The sequence below is a fragment of the Pundamilia nyererei genome, unplaced genomic scaffold (assembly GCF_000239375.1).
Source record: "Pundamilia nyererei isolate P.nyererei 1_Seehausen unplaced genomic scaffold, PunNye1.0 scaffold00050, whole genome shotgun sequence".
NCBI lineage: Eukaryota > Metazoa > Chordata > Actinopteri > Cichliformes > Cichlidae > Pundamilia > Pundamilia nyererei.
In genome coordinates this window covers 773,907-792,671 of record NW_005187451.1, presented here as the reverse complement: position 1 = coordinate 792,671, position 18,765 = coordinate 773,907, and the positions used below count along the sequence as shown (strand labels likewise).

General features: G+C 40.3%; 1 protein-coding gene across 1 annotated transcript; it reads right to left on the bottom strand.

Moving 5' to 3' along the window:
• Positions 1 to 520: 520 nt before the first annotated feature.
• LOC102192122 (plexin-C1-like) lies at positions 521 to 18,758 on the bottom strand. Its single transcript, XM_005733102.1, has 16 exons — positions 17,624 to 18,758; positions 16,488 to 16,610; positions 11,706 to 11,840; positions 11,531 to 11,631; positions 11,349 to 11,454; positions 11,105 to 11,270; positions 10,769 to 10,871; positions 9,222 to 9,297; positions 8,802 to 8,840; positions 8,574 to 8,707; positions 6,682 to 6,861; positions 5,618 to 5,726; positions 3,531 to 3,716; positions 3,296 to 3,451; positions 1,168 to 1,264; positions 521 to 1,041 (listed from the first exon to the last, which is right to left on the bottom strand). Exons 1-16 carry the CDS (start codon positions 18,626 to 18,628, stop codon positions 986 to 988), a joined length of 2,772 nt encoding a protein of 923 aa, XP_005733159.1. The 5' UTR covers positions 18,629 to 18,758; the 3' UTR covers positions 521 to 985.
• Between the last annotated feature and the right edge of the window lie 7 nt (positions 18,759 to 18,765).

The following is an 18,765-nucleotide window of genomic DNA, read 5'->3' as shown; positions in this document are numbered from 1 at the left end:
CATGTAAGTATGTATGTACATGCATTTTGGACTGATAGAACCAATGTTACCCTACACCCTTCCCATTTGCATGTTTTGAAGGGTGTGGTTGTTTTTTTTGTTTTTGAAAGAAGAATGGAAAGAAAAGCACACCAAGACATGGGTCTTTGTCTCTGACCACAGGATGGAGTCAAAGACTCATGAATCTCTGCGGTTATTTTCTCAGCAGTCCACACACACAGAGTGTCTTTAAGTAGTTTTATTGATTTATTTATAGGGCTATTACATGCTATACTATATCGGATACCTCCAAACATGGGTTATTACTAGAGTGCAGCAAAGGAGATATCTATGGTCAGCTCTGGGAAGTTGTGTTTGACACACAAGAAGTGACCAAACAGATGGATGCAAAGTAATAGTAAGGGATCAATAAAGTATTCTGATTCTGATTCTAAATGTTTTAGAAGGCCTACCAGTATTATGGCTTTCTATTGTCTTTCTCTCTCAGGTAATTTCATTCATGGGAAACAAATGTTGTTGCACATATATCAATATTTATTAAATATACAATTACAGTAAAAATACAATTACTTCATATATGATACAGCCAAAGACTGTATCAGGAAAGCAGAAATAGTAGAAGCTGATTTAACAAAATAATTCAACACTGTAGGAAAGCTTTTATTTGCATTCCGGAGGAGATTTAGGTCAATAACCCCTTTCAAGCATGATGTAAAGTATAAAACATATATAAAATTAATAAATATATACAACAACTGGAACGCACACCGAACGTTAACCTACAGTATCATAAACTGCCTTGAGTTAAGGTCGAATTATGAGGTTGCCAATCAACCAAAATTGAGAAACCTGAAATTTTTTTTGAAAATAAAAAAATAAATACACCTGAATTAAACAACACAGAAATTAATCCCAAGAGAGGGGAAAAACAGACATCAAGACTTCAAATATAATATCACTTGAATACAGAGACGGGCATCGGTGGTCAAAACCCATTCCTATCCGAGCGACTCTTCCGCCACAGATAGATGGCCAACAACACTGAAAGACAAACAGTAACAGATTTGACCTGAGCGGAAAAACTAGAACATCTTCAATTTGCAGTAGAAAAGGTTTTCAGGCGTTTTTAAGAAATTGTGTCCAGGTTTGAAGAAAAAGCCAACTTACCAGCAAGAATACCGGGTATCAGCAGGGAAAGTACTATTGGAAAGACACTGTGTGGTGGAGGTTTACTGAGGCTCACTGTCTTGTCACCATACTTTATCTAGAAAACACAAAAACGCATTTCACAGAGGGAAGTCTCAACAGAGCACTGGGTCACAGTATTTCCTCTATTACTACCATTTTGAAAGAAATATATCAATTTGAAAACGACTGTAGAGAACTGTTGTTATCTCTATGTCTGTTTCATGGTTTTTTTGTTTTACTATGTTCGTTCCTTTCATGTCCCAGATTCATCTCTGTCTTGTCTTCAGTGTCTGTTGTGGAAGTCTTGTCTCTGTGTTTATTTACCTCCCAGCGGTGTCTCTGTTTAGTTTTTTCAGGTTCACGTTCTCACCGTTTGCTTCCTGTTTTATTTTGATAGTCCCGTGTACATTATATTCAGTTTTGCTTACTATGTCTCATTACTTCAGTCTTCATGTGGTCTTTGTTTTGTTCTCCCCACAAGCTGTGTGATCCATGGGCTCTTGTTGGAGGCCAGTCTGTGAGTTACTGGTTTTCGTTCTTACCTGAGCTATTTTGAATAGCACATTTTGAGCTCTTAAGCAATAAAGCTATTCTGAAGTTTGTGTTCGTGAGTTTTGAGTCCTGCATTTTTGTCCCACCCTGCCTGCCGCATAGCGAAACCTGACATAAAAGGATTGATTCTCATTAGCTTTTCCCTCACTTGTTGTACTGTTTCCGTTCAGGTTGCCAGCTCTCACCTGCTGCCTTCCTGGTGGTGCTCCAGTTTCTCCCAGCGTCCTAGCCTCTTGCTCTCCTGAAGCTTCTAGTGCGATCCCCGTCTTCCATAGGTCACTTGCAGTTTTACCCCGTCTTTCAGATGGATGCTTATTTTGGTATAGGCTGTTTCTTCTGGTATGCCAAATATGTGGATGTTGCGTCTTCACGATCTTGCTCAAGGTTGGTTATTTTTTCTTGCATCTGCTGTGTGTGGCTCAACAACATCACAAGGGCCTCGTTAGCTTCTTTGTGCCACTTTCCTAATTCTGTCACCCAGCACGGCATTTTGTTAAGTTTTGCTATTTCTTCTTGAATCGTTTCCTGAATTTCTCCAAATTTCCTTTTCATAGCATAACTGATGCACGTTAGTTCTTTTTTCACTTCACTTTTGACTTGAGCTTTGAATATTTTTAGTTTTTGTGGGAGACTCTGCATGGTCACTGTGCTGTCTTCATGCCTGTGTCCATCTGTCCCGTTGTCTCTCTTCATCCCTTTTTCAGCTTGGTTAGCATTTCGTCAGCTTTCTTTGGTTTCTTCTTTTGTTTTCCTCACGTGCATGCATCATTTGAACCGTGTCAGTATTTTTTAAAGTCAGTTCTTCCCAGTCAGTCACGTCTCCCTGTCACTGTTAGTTACTGTTGTCTCTGTGCTCCATGTTCTGTTTCTGAGCCCTCCTTGTGTTCCTGGTGTCTTGTCTCTAGTGAAGGTTTAGTTTTTCTGTCTCATGTAGTCTCCGTGTGCTATGTGCTTGGGTCTAAACCTGCCATGTTCCACGTCTCTGTGTCAAGTCTGCTTATGTCTCATGCTTCCTGTTTTACTTTGACAGTCCTTGTCCTATGTCAGTGTATCTAGTTTTGCTTCCCTTTGTCTCATTATGTCTGATTAGTCCCAGCTGTGTTTCCCTCCTGTTTCTCATTCCCTCCTCGTGTATTTAAACCCCGTGTTTGCCTTTTGTCACGTCGTACCCTCATGGCTGTGTGATTCTCTGTGTGTTTGGTTCATTAGGTTTCGCAGTTTAGATTTGCATTGTTTATTTATTCAGCAAATAAAGCTGTTTTCTGAGTTTTGCCTACAAGTCTGCATTTGGGTCCTTTCCTGCCTGCCACACACGACCATTTCATGACATTTTTAAAGGCAAATAGCGCTGATTTGATCTTTTCTTCTGCTAATTGTATTTTAAAGCTCAATAAAAAAATTTTTTTAAAAACAGTAATTTGAAAACATACCAGAAATGTATTTATGGTGTAAATTGTTAGCACAGTACTACACTTCTGAGGACTTTGTAAGATAATAGAGATGTTGTGATGTTATACCTATTATCACATTAATCACACTTAAAAGAAAGATTTACCTTTAAGTCGTAAAATTCTGTGTTGGGTGGCCTTTTAATCCGACAGATAAATAAATCCATCTCTTTGGCCTCCAGGATACAGGGGTGTTCCTGTTTGTCTTGAACGCCCCACACTGATAGCTCTTCTTTTGACATCTCCAGGTTGTCTGACTTTTTCTGAAACAACAACAGAAGTCTGACCTTCAGTGAGCTGATGTCATATGTTAGTAGATTGTTTCAACAGACGCAACATTACCTGTATGGTGACGCGTACATCTTCCCCTGTTCTTATAGCCGTGAAGCTGGTAAACTCAGGGTCCGGATAGTAGGTGATGTTTGTGGAGCAGGCCAAGGTTTGATTGGCTACTTTCAAAGACACACTGCTGCTCAAAGTTTTTTCAGCTGCAGGTGTGTCATAGGTGAGACTCTGCAAGGACTTTGACTGTATAACACAGAATGTATTAGTGTGTGGACAGTACAGCAAGCAGATGATGATGTCAAGGTAAAGCAAGCACAAACACATTTCCAAAAGAGCTGGAATGCTTACGTCACCTTATTTTGTTGAGCATAAAGTGCATCCAGGAAGTATTCACAGCACTTCACTTGTTCCACATTTTGTCATGTTTATTCCAAACATTCCAGCAGCTTATTCCAAAATGGATAAAATTCACTTTCAAGACTCTACACACAGTGTACCACAGTGACAAAGTGAATGATAGTTGTTTGAACTTATTGCAAATATAGTTTTTTAAATTAAGAATATAACATATACATAAGTATTTCCAGCCTTTTCCATGACATTAAAAATCAGTCATCTAATTTTGATTCAGTCAAAATCAGATCATCTGTCAGATGTTTTTACATCTCGACTGAAGTCCACCTGTGGTAAATTCACTTGGTTTGATGTGATTTGGAAAGGCGCACATCTGTCTATATAAGGTCCAATAGTGGACAACGCATGTCAGAGCACATGTAGACCTCTGAGACAGGATTGTATAGAGGTGCAGATGTGGGGAAGGGTACAGAAAAGGTCCCAATGAGCAAAAATGCTGGCCTCTTGTATGGAACCACGAGGACTTCATAGTTCTGGCGGCCTGGCCAATCTGAGTCGGGTTAGAAGGGCCACAGTCAGGCAGGAGAACCTTCCAGAAGGACAATCATTTCTTCAGCACCTGAAGAACTCTCAGACCATGAGAACAAAACTCTTTGGTCTGATGAAACAAAGATGGAACTCTTTGGCTTAAATGCAAAGTGTTGGGAGGAAACTAGCACTGCTCATCACCTGGCCGATACTATCCCTACAGTGAAGCATGGTGGGGGCAGAATAATGGTTAGGGTTGAGATGAGATGAATGCAGCGATATGCTGTGACATCCTTGATGATAACCTGCACCAGAGCACTCTGGACATCAGACTGAGGAGGATGCTCATCTTTTGGCAGGAAAACAATGCTAAGCACACAGTCAGGATAACAAAGGAGTGGTTTCAGGACAGTCTGTGAATGTCCTTGGGTGACCCAATTTAGAGCCCAGACCCAACTGAACCTCTCTGAAAATGGCTGTGCACCGATCCTCATCATCCAACCTGATGAGCTGGAGAGGTTCTGCAAAAAACAATGGGAGAGATTTCCCAAAAATAGTTGTGCCAAGCTCATAGTATCATAATCTAAAACAGTTAGGTCTGTAATTGCTGCCAGAGGTGCTTCAACAAAGTGCTGAGCAAAGGCTGAGAATACTTACATGTTATCTTTTTGTTTTTGATAAATTTGCAGGAATTCCAAGCAAATTTATTTCATTTAGTATTTTTTCGGTTAATGTTTCTAGAATTTTAAATGGAAAATGAATTGAATCCATTTTGGAATGAGGCTGGAACAACTGCAGCGCTCTGAATACTTCCTGGAAGCACGGAGCCTTCAGGAATTCTTGACTAAGAAACTAGAAATATTTACATTTAAGTTGTGTTAAAACTGTAGCTGTAATAAATGTCAGACTGTGAATCCAAAATCCTCTTCCTTCCTGCTGCACTGAACCATCTGTCTGACCCTCCTCATTCATATACTCAACAGAAAAGGACACATCAGAGTGCATTAAAGAGATAATGATCGGGAACATGAAAACCTATTTTGACGTAAGCTCATTGTTAACATGAACACTTTTGTAATTAATCGTTCATCTAGACAAAGACGCCAATCGGTTACTCTTTCAGTCACAGCTAATCTGTCTGAAACTTTGTTCACCGAGTGTTTCCCAGGTTTCCCAAGCTAGTGAGTCCATCAACTCAGAGCAGAATGTTAGACTGACCTATTCAATTTATCAACAGTCCCATTTCCACTGTGTGTGCAGACCTGATAGCTGCTGTTTCTGGGAAGCTTGACGTCCTGCTTGGTGTGGCTGTGTTTCACTCCTTCAGCAACCTCCAGGTGTGACCCCGTGAGTGTGAGCTTCCTCTTCCCACTGCAAAACACAGAGCAGCATTTATGCAGAGCAGAGAATATGAAAGACTCTTGATCACAGAGAAGTGAGTCATCCTTGGATCCAGCGGAGCTCACTTAAGAATAACGAGAAGCTTATTGTTTGATGGACCAGAAAAATAACCATCTGTCTATTTTCTTTCCTGCCAACCTGTTATATTTGTAATAAATAAATAAAACTAATGTAGTTTTCGATTCGGATGATTAACACCACCTTGACTATCTGCCTCAGGAAGACTCCCCACTTCACTAGCTGGGCCCACGTCCTCATTTTAGGTTTGACAGCGTTGTAGTAGGTAAAAGTGAATGCTTTGACATGACTTGAGCTGTGGTTTGGGGAAGGCCTCGAAGGGGACTGGCGACGGCTCCCTGGCAGATCCCCGTGTACTAAATAGAAGTGAAGAAGTTAAAGAATGGAGAACAAGGACGGAGGGAGGGTGGTGCATGTAAACGAGAATGAACAGCTTGCAGAACTGGGGGAACCAGAAGGTTGTCATCTATAGACGAGCGTGTTTGGAAGCGTGGTCCTGCTCCTGAAATTACGATACATAATCTCCAATAAAATGATCTGCAGATGATTTTGATTTTGATTAATCAGGTTTGTTATTGCACTTCTTCAGAAGATAATTTCTTAGAGACAGTGTGCTCCATATGTCACATTAAATGAGACATATGGAGCACATATGGCTGGGGGGTCATGGTTTGGTCCTGCCTTTGCTATTGTGGTTGAGGGTAGGGACGGCCTTAGGCGTCTGGGGATTCCCAAAGGTGGCCTCCTCAAAAACAACTATCAGCACAAGTTTCTTTTAATCATAATTGCAAAGAAACTGACATTAAGCAAAGTTTGAGTTCAAACTCTTTCTGTAACCTCGGCTTCTGGAAGTTGTGGATCTACGATCAGCAGTTATCACTAATGAATTGTGCAAAACTAATTTTACCTCATCCAGCTGCTGCTTGGAGTGATGTTGTCGCAGGATGGCAATGAGCGGTAAGTGATGTTGGCGTCACCATGGCAACTACCATCGTCTAGGATAACACACACACGGACCACACCTTTGATATCTGTGCTGGGAATGTGGAACGTCAGACTGACGCCAGCGTTGTCCCAAATAGGAGACCTGAGCAAAGACACACAGACTCAGTGACATCATCACGACATGCAGAAAACCTTTTTTTGGTTTTTACTAATTTTGTTGTTTGCACCTTAATTTTTAATGCGCAAGTTATTTTATTATTTTGTGTGGGAGACTTCATTGTGAATTTCACTGCATGCTGTAAACTGCTGTGTTTTTTCTTACTGTGCAGACAACAGTACATTTCTCCTCCTTCTGTTTTACACTCAAACAATCTGCATTTCAAACTGTGCATCATTTGTCCTAATTTCTGCAAGCCTGAGTCTAAAAGCTCCAAAGCCAAAAAAACATAAATAAAAATCAGCGTGTCCAGTAAAAATGAATATTTGTTGTCAATGAAATCTGTATCAGTGTTTTTTAAACTCATTTTTAACTATTTTGCCATCGATAAGTGCTGGGTGAGAACTCACATATTCCCAAATTGTAGAATATGGTGATTTGTTACAGAGGTGGGACCAAGTCATTGTTTTGCAAGTATCAAATAAGTCTGAAGTCTTTATACTCGAGTCACGAGTCAAGTATCAAGTCCCTGGTAAAGTCACAAGTCTGAATCTTTGAATTTCAAGTCCTTTCAAGTCTTTAAAAGAAAAAAAAATGCAATTATATGCTAAAAAAGAGACCACTTATCTCAACACATGATGAAACCCGTGAACTTACAAAACATACACAAAGTTATTCTGAAATTGCACCTCTAAAATGCAGCTCAATTAAACTTAGCTGTAGGAATAGTCTTCCCCTGAATGAAAATTGCAAAAGCAGAACTTCTATTCAGACAAAAACTGCTGAGATTTCCACAGTACAAAACAAAGAACCATTGCAGTAAATGTAGTGCGCTGTGATTGCCATGTCCTCTCTCTCCTGCCTAGTCTGTTTGTGCACATATGTGTCTGTATGTGTCTATGTCTGAGTCACAGAGTGTGTGTGTTCCCTGAGTTCAGGTACGGGACCCAATTTCTGAAACAGACCCCGCTCACCATCCACCGACAATTCTGAGATAACAAGCTGCATGTTAGATGCGCTTGTAGAATTGGATTTAAAATAGCATAACAAAAATATCATAGACGTGAAAGCCAAACAATATCATCAACGTAGCCTGGACAACATTTGCTAGTAAGATGAAGTCAGCTATCACATCGTAGCAAAAGAGAAGCACCACCTACTGTTCTTTATGCAACTTCAAATGTCGGACAAAGTTGGAAGTTGTTCCATCTTCGTCTGTGATTCTCTTCTTGCATGTTTTTTGCATATTGCATTTCATTTTTTGTTGACTACTTCGTAGTTTATGTACCTGAAAGAAATTCCTCTTGGCAGCATTTTTGGCTTGAGTGTTTTTTTGTTTGTTTTTAAAAAAAAAAATCTGGTTAATTTGATTGGCTGTGCAACAGCTCATGCACACAGTACGTAGTGTGGTGAATGAATGAATGAATGGTGCACACTTTTTATATAATATGCCTGTTAAATTTTAGATTTGGAGTAATATAGCAAATCTTTTCAAGCAAACAGGTTCAAGTCCAATTCAAGTCCCAAGTCATTGGTGTAAAAGTCCAAGTCAAGTCACAAGTCTTTTTTTCAAGCCATAAAATTAATGACTCGAGTCCGCACCTCTGGTTTGTAATATGGGTGGAGTTCCCCTGGATTAAAATCTGCTCTTTATTCAGTTATTTCTCAGCATCTTAGTGATCTGTACAGTGACTCACTCTTTTGGAGTACATTCAGCATGCGTCTGGATCCTCACTCGTGTTACAAAACCAAGGTTTTGACCTGATAACACCGCATGGTTACTCCCATAGAAAGACACCACACTGGGAGTGATGGAGTAGATCTCCGGCCCCTGGCAGCAACACACAAAAATAATCAGATCGTTTAGTTTCCTTCTGCTGACATCATAACCTCTACTGGATGGGGATAATGAGGATCAGACTCACAGATTTCTTCCCAGACTCCAAATCTTTGCAAGCTCTGTCCTGCGGGAGGGATACAGCACTTAGCATCTGCACAGCACTGTAATCTATCAGGACTGACCTAGGACCTGTTGTAGCTAACGTTAGTTTAGTTCAAAAAGAGGAGTAAACAGAAAACTGCTAATAAAAGTATTGACATTTTTTTTATAATCTAGACATGTAAATCATTGTACTGATGAAGCAATAAGCACTTGGTATTGTTTTGGTGAATAACATTTTTTAAGTTAAAAAAATCGTTCTTTAGCATCTCTGGTGTATGTTTAATAGTTTCATTTTCTACCATCAATCCCATGTTTCTTGCTCAATGTTAAAAGTGATGACTTTAAAATAATGTAGCACAGACTGATATGAAGTATGAAAATCCAGAAAATCAGTCATTAGTACATCAGTCTTTCCTTGGTTAGCCCAGGAACAGCTGTTTTTGTTCCATCCACAACCAGCTTTGATGCACTCCTGACACCTGGACAGGAAACATATTGGAGATGAGATGAACAAAATAAAAGGTGTAATCACAAAAAAGATGAGCATGAAGAAGAGACGGGAAACAGCTTTCTTTTTACTCTGACTGTGAGTTGTTTCAGTCATTTAAGGTGATCAGACTTTCTGTGTGTGGGACTAAAAAAGGACCAGATACAGTATCAAGTCACTTTGTGCCTAAGTATAAAACATCGTGGACACTGATCTGATATCATAAAAGACAGCTGTGGTTTTGTTATAACAAATGTTTTACTGACATCAGGTGAGAATTACAGGCCGGCAACCAAAACACTGCATAGGATTGTTTGACTGTGTCTTATTGATTTTTACTCACTGAAAACAGGAAAAATATTTTTAAAATCCCATCTCGTCAGGTTTTCTTGCAAACCTCATTTTTTAAATGTAATTAAGTGTACAATTAAGCAGTCAAAATCTGATATCCTATACTTGAGTAAAAAAAACAAACATTTCCAATAATGATTTCTTACATTAATTTGATATTTCTAACTCAAGAGAAATACACATAGAAAATGCGAGGAATTAAGGGGGGTCAGTAGGAGGGGGGGTCCGGTGGCAGTGTGAGGATCTCAGATGATCGCGTCCTAACAGGTTTAGTTTGTTCACAGTGAAAGTAAGGAATCTCAGAAAAATTATGCCGAGTTAATTGGAATAAAATATTGATTTTTTTCATCGCGGTTGCGCTTTTTAAAAAAATGTAAATTTCTCTTGTTTTGCAAACAAAACTGTATGTGAGGGAAATGGAGATCATTTTTGGATTCAGCACCCTACAAAACATAAAATTTTACCAAAAATATTCCTTGCAGCTGAAATTTTTTTTGCAGACGTGTCTGCGCTCACACGTCTGGTGGGACTCGCCGAGACAAGAGGAAAGCAGTCGAGGAATCGAGGATGTGACGACTCTCGTACTTTTCATGTGTCTTTTATCTAATATGTCATTTATTAATTTTATTAATTTCTTATATTTTAGTCTCTGCTTTAATCTTCAGTGAGAACTGCAGAAACATTCAGTCTGCGTTATTCTGCAGGAATTACAGGAAAACAGCTGATGTTCTGACTACAGCTGAATTTAGGAAGCTGTGTTAGTTTACTGTGCTGACTAACAACATCTAACAATAATGATGATGTTGCTCTGGGGAAACTCCAGACCACAGCACATTGCGAGTGCTCACTTGATAAAAATTCCTGTCTAAAAAGTCTCTGTACACCTCCAGACGTCCTTTTTGTCTTGATGATGGCTATACTACACCAAAGTAAAGACCACTCGCTAACAACGTCTGATACAGTTTCATCCAATTATTAAACTTTTCTAGCTTTGGTCATGAAGGTTTCATTCTCTCTGATTTCTAACCGTGACCTGATTGTCTGATCTGTCTGATGTACTGTAGTCTGTCCACAGTGAGTCGTTGAATTCTTTCTGACATTGATGGACTTACAACACGAAACTTGGCGTTCCCCTGATGTTAGAGCAGTCGTTTAACCTCAGTCGTTGTGACAGTGGTGATGTCCCAAGTCTGAATTTTACTGTGACATCAAGACCTGTAAATTAAAAAAAAAAAAAACTTATGATGAATGTCAGTGTCTCTGTTATTAGTGATACGTCTGTTTTAATGAGCTGAGCCAGTATATAATAATAAACAGAGTCAGAGAACCTCTATCATTATATCTGAGTATAATATATTTTCTTATGTTGGCAAATGTTGCAAATCAATAAACAACTTTTACTGTGAAGTGTTTTTAATTCTTGGAATTATTTCTGAAAAGCCACTGACCATCAGCAGGAAGTGTACGATCAGACAGGGTGCAGGTGCATTGTGGGAACTGTGGAGGAGGGCTATTCGAAACACAAATCGAGCCGGACCTTGAAGCAAACTGACAGGCAAACCTCGATGACACTTCTTCACCCACAGTCAGGTGTGCGTGGACTTTTAGTGAGATCTGAAAATGCAGAACAAAAGTGACAAATAACTGAAAGCCACAAATGGTTACAGTCCCGAGTGTGTTTGTAAGCTGCACCTGTCCGTTTGTGTCCTTTTCCACTCTGTGGGAAATCATTTTGTGTTGGGACTCATCAGGAATGGACAGCCAGTCTGAATCTGTGCAGTCATCTTCAAATGTGCAGCTACGAGAAGAAAAAGAAATGATCACCAAGTTCAGGATTGTTTGAAGACGTCAGCTGCACGTGTTGTTTCTCTCACCTGCGTTTAGAGCCACACCACACACAGTATGGATCCTGTGCAGACCAACACTGCTCCAGATTTGTGTACGTGCTGCACTTCGACACAGGAACTCGCCTTATCTAGAACAACAAACACTGTAAAATGCAGCACAGGTACATGTGACGTTCAGATAATCTGTAAAAAATATAAGTACCTGGTTACTAAATGGCACATACACATGTTTCTGATCCACTGGATCCAGATGTAATTTGGGAAACACTTTGCGGTCATCACTGGTCCTGTAGAGCACCGTGGGACAGCCAGCGTGATAGTTCCTGTCCACAGACAGCTGACAACAAGAAGGAGGTTTTGCCAAGTTTGCCTTTGAACACTAATAACGGGATCACACCAGCGCAGAAATAAAAACAATGTGTAGAAAACACTGCTACTGTTTTAGAGAACTCTTTGTTGCTGCCTAATTTCATCACATCCTCCAACTGTCATTGTGTTGCTCAGTGTATGAGTCAGAGTGATTAAATTTCTGACCCCATGAAAAATTTCTTGTAGTCACAAAATATATTTGGGTTTTAAAATGAAGGTGACGCAGCTTTTTAAATGTAAATTAACAGCTTTAATAATAGCTGTAAATACGCTTTTTAAACTTTGTCTCCAAAAACAGACAATATGAAAAATAGGATAAACATGAATTCAGGATACTCAGGCGTAAAGAGATGTGTAGAGATGTCATGGTGAGTGTGAGAGTGCAAGGGAAACAAAAGGTGATAAGATATTAAAATGATCAGACACTGACATGAGACCAGTGGAACATGTGGGAGTCCACCGTGAGTCAGCAGCACTGGTGTGATAGTTTTTCTGTTTGGTCCCCTCTGCAGACCTGATCACAAGGCACCAACCTCGAGCATGATCTCAAAACAACCCCCAGATCCAAGTTAAAGAAACCCGGTCTACAAGCTGGTTGGCGGTCATGTTAGAGTGATACCGCCAACTTTTGAGGGTTGTACAGATTGGGTCATATCAGCACAGACATTTAAAAAATACATTTAATTTTAAATAGTACAAAGACAATAAATACATTTTTTGAAGCAAAGAAAATGTAATAAAAAAATGAACACTGACCATTATATCCTTTTTTTGAACTGGATGCCAATACATTTTTTTTTTTAAGTTACAAAAACAGGAACAAAATTTAAAAAAAGAAAAATATTAGTGGAACATCTCACAACTCATTAAAAGTTTATAGAGATTAAAACCAGTTCAGAGTCCACTTCTAAGGCCTGTAAGAGCTATATTGTAGGTGTTACCGTAAAGTTAAACCTGTTTTTGGCTGGATTGTTTTCAACCAGGTCATATTTTGTTTATATTTCAGGTCCTTTTAATATGTCTGCTGTTTACCTCAGCAATACACCACATCTAATTACTCTGGAGGAGGCTGTAAAACTTTGTGAAAGTCCGTTTGGAGTCCATAAGTCAGTAAAGCTCAGTTATGGCAGTGATAATGAGACGACGCCTCATTCTCTGTATTTTTAATGGATGATGTCTAAGTTCATAAGAATGTATCACTTTGGTTGAAGACGTAATGGCACACTTTCTTGTATAACTGATGAGCACAACGTTCTTTTTTCTATTAAATTACCTAAAAATACTTCATGTACCTTTAAAAGAAGATAACATAAGGTCTGAGAAAGTGGACATCTTTTATTGTTTGTGATCAGTTCACTTTCTTTGCATGTATGAACACAAATGTCATACTGCGACCATAATGACCTTTAACTGACAAGCATTTTATATTGCAATTAAGCCAAATAAAGTATTACAGTTGGTATCCATGCTAAAGGTCTGGGTGTTAAAAATGATGGTGAGGGTAACATGGAGCCTCATGGCAGCATTTCAAATGTTGAAACAAACACTTCCATTAAACTCTCAGATCGATTGAGCAATGTCTCAGAGTGCAGCAAATCTGTCTCCTCCTCTTCTCGTATTCAACCACAAACAGAAATGAATGCACTCATGATCCATGCTGCTTCCTTAGAAGAAGCCATGCTCTATATAGCAGAATGACTAAGAAGCAGAAAAGAACAGTTTTGCAATAAAATAGAAATATCTGCAGCAAACAGCAGCGGTGCTGAATGCTGAGATCATGGCAACGTTTCAGAGGCCCACTCAGATGTAATGGTGTCATATTTCTAAACAGGATCAGCGCGAATGCTGCAAGATAGTGACCGGAAAAGGAGTCGTGTCATCAGAAACATTTACTGTCTGCCAGCATCCAGTTAGAAAAACACTTTAGAACACTTTACTCTTTACTCCGTCGAATTCCTCTAGAATTAAATGAAATTGTTACATTGTGACAGTTACACAGTAGTGTAAGGAATTTAAAGTATTGTGTAACTTCAGGTAATATAGAGGAAAAGAGACACAAATTAAATTATTAGCAATTTTAAGTAATGCAAAAATAATTTTAAGCAGTAAGTAATTTACAGGTGTTTTAGTGGAAAAAGATATACAATGTATATAAGACCCCCCTCTGCCTCCCTGTGGGTTGGTATGTCTGTGTTCTTTCTCAAGATTGGCTCTTCTACAAGAGGCCTGGGAATCTGGGGGCAGTGCTTAGCTTAGCTGTCCCAAGGACTTTACTCTTCTGAACAGAGATCTCTGATGTTGTGCCTGGAATCTACTGAAGCCGTTCTTCCAATTTGGGGGTTACAACTCCTAATGCTCCTGTTACCACTGAGAGCACTTTGGTATTTCTCTTTTTTCTCACTCTCCTTCCTGATCTTGCTGTCTGCCAGGATGTGGCAAACCCAGCGGTTATTCAAAAGAAAACAATCGCATTTTTTGTTCCTTGTCAACCACCACATTGTCTGGTTGGTTTCCATTGGATCTTGGGGACTTCAAGTGGGGCAAAGGTCTTCCTGTACACTATCCCAGGCACTTGGTTGTGCTTCTCAGTGTACACAGCTTTCATCTTACATCCTGCTACTTTGTACTGAATAGTCACTGGGGTACCTTTGGCCAGCCTGCAACTTGGGTCCTGTCAGGTGTAGTAGACTCCTACAGCACAAGAACAACCATAACTACAAGATCAGAGGCCGTGTCCTTTAAGCTGGCCTTTTTACCGGCTGGCAGGATTTCACTTTGTCTACCTGTCGGTGGTACGGCCTATGCAGGGGTTTGCTCGTCCAGGATAGTTCCTCCTCCTGTTCCTCATTAACATGTGTCTTCAACTGCCGAGGCAGTCTTGAAGCAGTTAGTCTTTAGGGACCACCTCTCTGATGTATTTGAGGATGCTCCATGTTCCATTCTGGCTCTGACACTCGCTGATACTCACCCTCCCGCTTCCCATTGCTAGTAACATGGAGATATCTGTACATTGTGAGGAGTTTTCGTATTTTGATTTCAGTGGCATCCTCCTCCTCCTATGGCCAGCTTATTATTCTATCTGGGTGTCTAATGACTGTCAGGGCCTATGTATTTGTAGTTTTAATCCCAACACTTTTTACCACTCAGTTGGCTGCTCAGTACATATCTTGTCTACTTGAGGTACTTGACTGTGGCTGACCTTTGTGCATTTCTGTCATGTTTCCTGTTGACCTGTGGGATATCCAGGTACTTGTATCCTTTATGTCTGCTTCTCTGCCCTCTGGCAACTCCATCACCTTCACTCTCTTTGCAATCATTCATTGTACAGGAGCTGACTGATGATTGCTTCACTCCTGAATTAATGTCCGTATCAGCTCTCTGCAATAAGCTGGCTTAGAGGGTTGAGGTCTATGCAAAAGCAGTAGGTACAGTGCATCACCTAGATATGTTTGAAACTTTATGGTGACATGAGTGATTGCCTTTGGGGTTGTTGAATGAATGTTCTTAGTGCACTGTTAGTCTGATACAGTGCCAAGCACTCCAGTGTTTGCGTGTGGGGCACTGAGTGACAGGCTTTCTTGTAGTCAGTGCAGCGGTGTTTAGGGTGGTCTGCTTGGTCTAAGAGTCTTGGTGCACTGCTCTGTCAAACAGGAGTAGATGCCTTCATCCTGTTTTTATTTCTGAGCAAGTGTTCACTTGCCTTTCATGGAATGCTGCTAGTGACTTCAGCCAGTTCTTCTTCTTCCAGTATTACTCAGTTGCAGTTCAGGGTGCATCTGTTCCCATGTTATTATTTCGTTGTAGCTGGGAGAACAGAACTGGAGCTTTGGAGAACAGACCATTTATTGTTTATTTCTTCAGCTTAGTGGCTTGAGCTGTGAGTCTTTGTTTGGCAGCTTTCAGAGTCGCACTTATGTACTTATATTGTACTTCATATTCATCTATTCATCATGCTTCTCATTGAACCATTCTGCATCTCGGTAAACTGACTAACATTGTTCCAGACTTCCTTGATTGTGGTTTCAAGCTTTCTTCCCTTCCTATATAGATGTTTGACCTGACACTCATGTGCTTCTCAGATTACTGTGGTAGTATGAGCTCACTGTTTCACATTTGTAAACTGTGCCAGTGAATCGGGGTAGTCTGTCTTGTTTGGGTGGCTACCCTAAGTCAGAGATTCATCTGCTGAAAATCACTTCACTAACTGACATCAGTAGCATCTATCTAACTTTGTGGGAGTGGCAAGAGAACTCAGTTAATCTTTGGCTTTATTAGATCACAGTAAAATGCAAGAGACTATGGCAGAGGAAGGCATTACATGGAGCTGCATCCCTCCATCCATTAAAGCCATTAAGCTACTATTATAATTTATACATGAGCGTAAATGCACCCTGAAAGAAAATACTTTAGTAAATAGTAAATATTGTGTCAAGCAAGCACAATATGATTCTGTAACGATGTGAGTGAGCTGTCAATACAGAATCTCTGCTGAATGGGTTTTTTTGTCAACTACATGAAAGCAGGTGGAGGATGATGAGTGATGGAGGAGAATCCAAGCAGAAGGCAGTGTTAGATACATATTTCTATTAACTGATATCTATTACTTAATACACACCTTAATGAGCTGCCCGTCTCCTGTCCCAATGAAGAAAACCATCCAGCCTCTCTGCCTCACTGCCAGCACAGAGGTCATGGAGCTGTGCCTGAAGAGCACTGCCTTTGGTTTCAGGATCTTTGGCTGAAAAACAGGCAACCAACAGATCGGATATTTACAAATAATTAACCAGAAGAAGTACTGAAAGTACCTGATATAGCATCTCATTACTCAAAGTCTAAAAAAAGCCTTGTGTTGTTGTGCCATCAAAGTGACCTCTATTTATTCACTTTGTATTTCTGTCTTGTCAAAAAATTAAGTGCTAGCAAATACTTCGTAGTGCCAGTTGAAAATTAAGAAGTGCATAATATGGCAACATGTCACGTGTACTGTTTTAGGGTTTTTTCTTTTCTTTTCTTTTATTACATTATGTGTACAGTTTAAAAATTAGCCTTAAAGAATCAATGGAACTAAACTTTTTTATAGATCATTTGTTTATATACATTTACTTAATTGAATACTAATTAGATGCAGTCTCACACACAACATGTCTTGTCTAAACAGAATGATCTCCCATCCACAGCTGCTAAAATCCAGAGAGTTGTGCTGGTCAGCAGCTGCAGCAACATGGTTTTTACTTACAGTTTGGAAAACTAATATTCTGATAATGAATCAATATGAGGTCCTATGAATGCACAGCAGCAACTCTACAGAAGGCTTAAGCTGGTCTGTATACTTTATGGTTTTTAATAAATCAAACATCTTCACGCGAACCAGCAGACAACACAGTACTTTAAATACCTCAGAATCCTTATTCAGTCATGACTTTTAGTTCATTTTTTACAATATGAGGCCCTGGATTTTTTTCTGTTTTCTAAAGTCTAAATATTTTTAAAACTTTTAATGGAATATTTTGTGTCATTTATTTGATTCGTCGCTGTTATTTTAGTTCCACCATAATTATTTTTTGTTTAGTTTAATAATACAGTAGATTGTGCCCCTGCACATTTCTTACAGTTGTTACGTCTTTTTGATGCCACATAACAATGACTTAATACTACTTTCTACAAACCAGAGAAAAAAATGGGACAGGTGGAAACAGTTTCAACACAAAAAATAACCATTAAAAAATAAACGTAAGTTATTCAGCGACCCACCGTCACTTCTGTTGGCGCAGAGGTGTAGAAGTCTGGATCGCTGTCGGTGTTCGTGCTGTAATCAGGGCTGATGTCAAACACCATCAGCTCGGTGTCGGTGTCTCCTCCATCGATACTGAACACGCCGCTCCAAAGCACCGGCTGCTCCCCCGGGATGACCGAGGAGGCCACGAGTCTGCTGCGTTCACCGTTAGAGACACTGAGAGTCGCGCCCCGCAGAGACTTGAGTGTGTCAGTTTTACTTTTATCGCCTTCGAGCCAAATGAGACGGACTCTGTTTGTTCGAGCTGAGAGCACGTTGGAGAACAGATAGATGGTTGAACTGATCTGAAACCCGTCAACAAACTCCACATCACCTTTACTTTTGATCCCAGGTTCGCCCGAAGCTCCATCAGTCACAGAAAAAATACCTCCACCCTGTTTGTTATCCGTATTCTGAAGCTTGACAGCCTGCTGATTAATACCACACTTGTTGTTTTCGGGCTGGTCTTTGTTTTGTTGGATCGCGGTCAGAATGTAAGCGTCAGTCTGAGTTTTCTTCTTCACACCCACCAGAAAGCTGACAGACCTGCTGCTGTTCTTCAGAGGTCCCACCTGGAAGTGTTCCCTGTACAGAAGGTTGGAGATGTTCTGCAGGTCCAGAATCTCGCAGTAACCGCAGTCATCGTCAGTCACACCGCAGCTGATCAGAGAGTCATTCTTTGTGAATGGCAACAGCACGTTGATGCTGAAAGTTGCGTTCCACTCAGCTGCCTCAGAAACCCGGTAAAACTGGACATCATCCTGCTGGTTTCCGGTCTTTAAGATTCCTCTCTGGGTCAGACTGTTGATCAGACTCAGGTCGTGGCTCAGCTGGTACAGTCTCTCCTTTGTGGCGACGTAAAGTGTATTTGAGGTCACGGCGAACTGACGGATGTCTCCATTAAACGTGAAGCCTCCATCCTCCTCCAGGCACAAACCCGGTTCTCCGCAGAGAACAGAAAGCAGAGCGAGCAGCAGGATCATCTTGAACCTACAGCAATACTTCCTCTACACAGCGAAGTCTGGCACGGCACTCGGCGCTCTCTCTCTGACGTGGTGTCTCAAGACTTGTGCGTAAAAGCGCAGCGTGGGTCTAAAAGCTGAGACGAATACTGCCTTCG

Excerpts from the sequence above, each read along its gene's own strand:
- LOC102192122 (XM_005733102.1), bottom strand. The coding sequence starts at position 18,628 with ATGATCCTGCTGCTCGCTCTGCTTTCTGTTCTCTGCGGAGAACCGGGT. Across the intron at positions 11,271-11,348 it reads AAAAGGACACAAACGGACAG|ATCTCACTAAAAGTCCACGC; the intron begins GTGCAGCTTACA and ends CTGCATTTTCAG. Across the intron at positions 3,452-3,530 it reads ATGTACGCGTCACCATACAG|AAAAAGTCAGACAACCTGGA; the intron begins GTAATGTTGCGT and ends TTGTTGTTTCAG.